The sequence below is a fragment of the Camellia sinensis genome, chromosome 8 (assembly GCF_055761805.1).
Source record: "Camellia sinensis isolate YWXY chromosome 8, ASM5576180v1, whole genome shotgun sequence".
Lineage (NCBI taxonomy): Eukaryota > Viridiplantae > Streptophyta > Magnoliopsida > Ericales > Theaceae > Camellia > Camellia sinensis.
This window is the reverse complement of record NC_138968.1, coordinates 121,674,918-121,681,726: the sequence shown is the minus strand read 5'-3', so window position 1 is coordinate 121,681,726 and position 6,809 is coordinate 121,674,918. Positions and strand designations below refer to the sequence as shown.

At 36.6% G+C, this 6,809-nt stretch overlaps 1 protein-coding gene across 1 annotated transcript; it reads right to left on the bottom strand.

The window, feature by feature from the left end:
- Positions 1–1,775: 1,775 nt before the first annotated feature.
- LOC114257347 (uncharacterized) lies at positions 1,776–6,292 on the bottom strand. The gene is made up of 6 exons (XM_082885463.1): positions 6,096–6,292; positions 4,669–5,479; positions 3,173–4,506; positions 2,802–3,089; positions 2,614–2,713; positions 1,776–2,504 (listed from the first exon to the last, which is right to left on the bottom strand). Exons 1-6 carry the CDS (start codon positions 6,290–6,292, stop codon positions 1,776–1,778), a joined length of 3,459 nt encoding a protein of 1,152 aa, XP_082741589.1.
- Between the last annotated feature and the right edge of the window lie 517 nt (positions 6,293–6,809).

Below are 6,809 nucleotides of genomic sequence, written 5' to 3'. Positions count from 1 at the left end.
ATAAAATAATAACTCCCATTCAAATAACAAATAAAGCATTAATTCAGTTTCTCATTCAATTAATATCCAATCACCATTACCCACAAAATAACATATCCAAATCCAAAAATCATGTTTTAACATTGTCCATGTAGCTTTTGCCAGAAGGAAACATACTGGGAGTGATTCCTGCTCTATGAAACATACTGGGTTGTCTCCTGTCCTTGAGAAAGAAAGGGGAGGCTCTTTCCCTATTGCCTGTTTGATAAAAGTGTCAAGTGAATCATTCCCCTCTGATTTCATAGCATCTGGGGTGCCATTGGGCCTTAGTTTCACAACTGGCATCTATACCAGCCTCTGGGTTGGAAAATGGCACTGCAGGAAAAAGAAAAAACAATACAAAGAATTTAAAAAAAAAATAAGAATACAAACTAGAAACATGACTAACAGCTGGTAAGACCTCAACAAGCTGAAGCATTGGGGTACAAATAGTAACTCCATAGAGATTACTCCCGAAATAACTCCACATGCTCATTTCAATTTTCCAGAGGGGGAAAAAAACTATCAAGACATCCATTGTTCCATGTCATGTTATTAATAGCATAAAAGAGATTCAGTTAACTTATGTCACAAGAATCTCAACCTCATGGAGGCTGGAAACGGAAAAGTCAACCTTCAAATTTGGCCCCATAAACATTAAAAGACAATGGGTGATGGAGAATAATTAACCCATTACGAAGTAAGATACAATTACTCACTGGATAAGCCAGTGGGGCATTAATAAATATGAAGTAATGAAAAGCGCATAACAGAACAATAGCACAACGGATAAAACATCATGCAATGCATGATTTATTGATTGTATGGAAAACTAAAACAACTACCAATCATAACTTGTTCCACGTCAAGCACCTGTCAATATGCTGTCGGAATTTAATATGTAGCGACAACCACATTAATTATAATGCACTGTTTATCCAAAAGTAAAATTCAACGTAAGTTATTCAACGGAACCCTCACAAAAATAATTTTTAAAGTTTTCCAAAGGAAATCTTTGTTAGTGCCAAGAGACTTGTAGCTGGAGATTCTATTCTTTTTATCTGGTATTTTGTTCTGTATTCATCATTTTCAATTTGTTGTCTGTGAATTGCTGATTGGCCATTTGTTTACATTATCTAAATTTCAGTTGAATATCTGAATTATGCTTTTAATTTCAATAAATTTCAACATATCATACCATGGGGTGTTAAAATTCTGCTATCCTTGCTTCTATACCACACATTATGCTTTTAATTATCCAAACTCAATTTTTTTAAAAATAACCATGCATTATGTATGATAGATAGGACTACAAATCTAACTCAAAAACACCATAAGAAAATATCAAGCAAAGTTGATACATACCAGCTGAAACAGAGCCATGTGATGTACTACCGCTACGTGATGTGGTAGGAAGACTGCCTGGTGGGTGCCATCATGCCAGTGGATCGGGTATGACTTTCATCTTGAGTGTGGTCTGAGTCTCATCTGAACTAGAACTACTAGAGCTTGATTGCTCACTTTCACTAGAAGAATGGTCGAAGCTAGAACTCATAGATAATATCTATAAAAAAACTACAAACATAAGAGTGAGGACATGATAATCTATAAATATCTACTGCATTCAAAACAAAATAAGAGTACATGAAAGGTAAAAATGGCCATTTAAAGAAAGGTACAAAAGCAAAGATTTTATTAATATGAATATCCATACAGAAAACACACATGTAAAAGTGAATATGCGGCCAATTACAATATCAGATCAGTTCTTCGTCATCTTCAAATTGTGCCTTTGTTGATGCTTCAAGAGGTCCAATAGTTTCATCAACAGTTGTTCCATCAATACCTTTCCTAACCCAATCCATGTCCTCCTCACAAGTGAAGGAAGCTACATCTAACTCTTGATCACCAAATCTTTCCACTTCGTTGTGATGTAGTCCTTCATCAATAGTTTGTTGTTCTCCACACACCTCATACAAGTCTCTAGGTTTCATCTTGAGTACAACATTCCAATCTTCATCAACAGAATCATTAACATAAAAGACTTGTTGTGCTTGAGATGCTAGGATGAATGGCTCATCACTGTCTTGTTTCTTCGCATATAACAAGTGATTGAAATTAACAAGTGTAAAACCAAAATCATCCTGCTTGAGTCCCTTATTGTTATCAATCCAGTTGCACATGAATAAAATGTATCTATGGTCGTGTGAGTAATACAATTCAATAATATCTGTCACATATCCATAGTACGCTACATCACCTTCCACTGGATTAATGTCTTTCGCACTTGCATAGCTAGAAGTCTTTGCCTTCACCATAACCCCACTATTCTGAGTTTTTCTTCTCAACTCACAACTCTTAGTATGATACCTAGTACCATTAATTATATACCCATTAAATCTGGTGGCCTTTTGGCTGGGTCCCAAAGCCAAAATTTTAATCTCTTCTGACAACGCTACATTTTCAATAGCTAATAGCTCAGCAACCTATTTTTCAAAAAAAGTTATCAATATTAAACATCAATTAACAACTTCAAAAATATAGAAGCACATGGATTGCAAAAATATAGAAGACTTGTGCTTAACATGCACTTACATGAGAATTGAACCATTTGGGAAACTCATCATTGTGACGACGATCCATATCATAATCTCTAAGACGACGATGTGACCGCTTAATAAATTCACGATGTTCCCTACACAATTAAACTACTTGTAAAATGCACGATAATTATAGTTGGTATAAATACATTCACAATGAGACGAAGGTTGCATCTATCTTACTCTCGATATGGGACAACCGCAGCAATGTTAAATAACATATACCGATGAGCCTGTACCCATGTTGTGTTATCAAGAACAAACCCTTTTCCTTTTCCTAAAACCCGCCCCATTAATATCTCAGGATTGTCACTAACATCGCAATTCCTTAACGGTCGATGCAATTTCGACTCAACATCATGCAAGTACCTTGAGCAAAATGTTATACATTCTTCAACCAAGTATCCCTGTGCAATTGAACCTTCAGGATGACTTTGATTACGCATGTATGATTTAAGTGTCACAAGGTACCTATAAACAAAAAGATGCATACATGACTTCCAAGTATAAACAATCAAATATATACAAAATGGACATTGGAGTAGATTACACACCTTTCTATAAAGTACATCCATCGATATTGCACTGGACCGGCAATCTTCGCTTCCTCTGCTAGGTGAATGGGTAAGTGCTCCATTATATCGAAAAATGATAGAGGAAAAATTCTCTCAAGATGGCAAAGTGTAAGAGCGATTTGGGACTGAAGACGATTTAGACCATCCACCTCTAGGGTTTTGAAACACAAATGCCTGAAGAAATTGCTTAACTCAATTAATGGTTCAACCACTTTCTTCGGTAACAAATTGCTCACTGCTATTGGAAGTATTTGTTGCATGAGTATATGGTTATCATGACTTTTCAGTCCAGATATGCTCCGCTGTTTGAGGTTAACCCGACGAGAAATATTGGATGCGTAACCATCTGGAACTTTGATATTCTTTAGAAGTGTGCAGAATAGACTTTTCTCTCTATTGTTCATGGCAAAACATGCAGGAGGCAAATAATACTTGTTCCCAACCCTTTTCTGAGGATGTAGTGCCTTCCGAATTCCCATATCTTGCAAATCTCGACGAGTATTTAAATTGTCCTTCCCTTTTCCATCAACATTTAATATCGTCCACAATACATTATCACACACGTTCTTTTCAATGTGCATCATATCAAGATTGTGGCGAATCAAATTATGCTCCCAATATGATAGCTCAAAGAAAATACTCTTCTTCTTCCAATTATGACCCGAGCCCTCATTTTCCTCCTTTTCTTTCCCCTTTCTATTCCGTTTGCTAGATTGTTGACGCTTAGAATTCAATTTGAACTTAGGGCCTAGTTGTTGTAGCACATTAGCCCCTGATAACCGAGTTGGACATGATTCGAATTCATAAGTGCCATCAAAAGACGCACTAGCTTTCCGAAATTTGTGACCCCCATTCAACCAGCGACGATGCCCCATGTAACATAATTTTCTTTCGTTCTTCAAATATCGAGAACGAGTATGTGTGTTACAACAAGGACAAGCTAAAGCGCCTTTCGTGCTCCACCCAGACAAAATTGCATAGGCAGGAAAATCATTTATAGTCCACAATAACACAGCATGCATTCGGAACATCTGATTAGTTTCCGCATCATACGTGTCAACACCGTTTTCCCACAGTTCTTTCAATTCATCTACTACAAGGCGTAAGTAGACATCAATATTATTTCCAGGTGAAGAAGGACCATCGATTAGCAATGTCATCATCATATGAGGCTGCTTCATGCACAACCATGGTGGCAAATTATATGGCATTATAATAACTGGCCAACTGCTATGAGAGACATTCATTGCCTTGAATGGATTGAATCCATCCGCTGCTAAACCCAGTCTGACATTGCGAGGCTCACTCGCAAACTTGGGATACAAATTATCAACATTTTTCCAAACTGGAGAGTCAGCAGGATGTCTCATTTTGCCGTCATCAATTCGGCCCTCTGCATGCCATCTCATTAAAGAAGATGTTTTGGATGACATAAACAATCTTTGAAGCCTTGGAATCAATGGAAAGTATCTAACAATCTTATGCGGAATTCTTTGTTGCTTCTTCTTAACATCATTCTCCTCCCCCTCAAACTGTTTGTATCTAGGCATATGACACACTATGCAATCATCCATACCAGCTGTTTCCTTCCAATATGGTGAACAATCCCTTGGGCATGCATGTACCTTATGATAATCGAGGCCCAAGTCCCTAATAAGTTTCCTTGTTGCATAAAATGACTTTGGCAAAGTTTCACCCTTTGGGAACGAATCCTTCAAAAGCTCAAGCAACATCGTGAAAGACTTGTCACTCCATCCACTAAGGCACTTGATGTGCAATAACCGAACAATAAATGAGAGCGTTGAAAACTTCTGACACTCAGGATACAACTCTCTTTCGGCCTCTTTCAATAAATTGAAGAATTTTTCAGTTTTCTCATCTGGACCTTGTTTAATACCAGAACTTGCTGCCTCGTGAATAAAGCTTGGTGGAGGAAGTCCAAATCCTTCGTATAGCATTTCATAAGTTTCATCACCATTGTTCGAATCAGTTTGCCCGACATTCACATTGTGTGGCACAGGCGATGACAAATTCTCCCCATGAAAAATCCAACTGGTGTAACTTGGAAAAAACCCGTTGATCATTAAATGTTCCCCTAACAGGCCTTTCTCCACCAATTTGACATTACGACACCGTTTACATGGGCATGTGACTTCATTCAACAACGGCTTATTTTCGTATGCAAATTTAATAAATTCCTTAACCCCTTGTATGTATTCCGAGTGCAACCTATGCTGATTTATCCAACTTTTATCCATCTGACTCTGTCTTACACTACAAATGTCACTGCCAATTCAACAAAGTTTAAATTACGATTCCATTTTAATTAATCTCAACCTCAATTAAGCACCTTATAATGCATGCGACATGACATCATTCACCTCTAACTGGTCTCTAATATGTTGGTTTATCCTACTTTCCCATTCAGGAATGCACGATCTATATTGTAAAAAGCAGTTCATACCGCTTTGTTCATCTCTAACAAAATTTCGGCAGCATCTCCCCATGGTTCTCCAAATACACAACATAGACTAGGTGTACTGCTACACCTTGTCTAGTATGCACTCGGAGAACACAAGGAGTTGCTACACGAAATCTCTACGAGATGGACTATAAGCAGTAGAACTACTAATTACAATACAGACTTGTGCTCCTGAACTGTCCAAACTGGACAATCCAAGAAGAGCTTCATCAAAGATGACTAGGTATCTCTAATGAAGATTCTTGGACGGGTCTAAGGCTATTTATGCATGCATGCACCATTAATGATTGCATCCCAGTAGTGCAATCTAAATTAATACTATCAAGCATACTAGAAGCATATCTAGTATGAAGCATATTAATGAAGAAACCAAAAGTTTCTACAATGCTCTTGATAGATTATTATAGATTCAAGAAATACATTGCTCTCTCAAATCCATCAATAATAGAATAATTTTGGCAGGAACTCATGGATGTGGGAAGTTCAAACCCACTACCCAAACCAATAACTGTACCAAAGCTCGAATACTTCTGATGATGATTCAAAAAACACCAAAGAGCAGCCACCAAATGAGGAATCACATTCACAATCACAATCACAACCACAACCACAATCATATGATAGAACAAAATTATTTTTATCAACTAAAAGCACAACATAAGATGTGATAAGAAATTGCTTTGCTTCTAAATTAATGCTCATACAAGGACACATAAACTACCAAAGTCAGACTCTTGGAACTCAAGAGAAAGTGAAAAATCTATAAACTTAGTCATAGTTTTGATGAACATCCAATGAGAAAGACAATCATAGTTTCTTGAAAAATTCAAAACCCAACATAAACATAAACGAGCTACTAAAAAATAAAACACAAAAAATAAATGAATTTTTTTCTGAGGGTAATTGAGACCAACTAAATTAACAATTCACAGACAAAATCACCTTATTATCATATTCAAGGGGGCAATCCATGGTTAATATCACAATAATTGATCATTACGGAAAAAAGATTCATCAAGCACTATATATATACACATATATTTCACAAAAACAAAGATTATAGGAGAGTAAGATAAAGGAATTGAGATCAAATAAATTAGTAACAATTAACAAAATGGTATGCATGTTTCATCC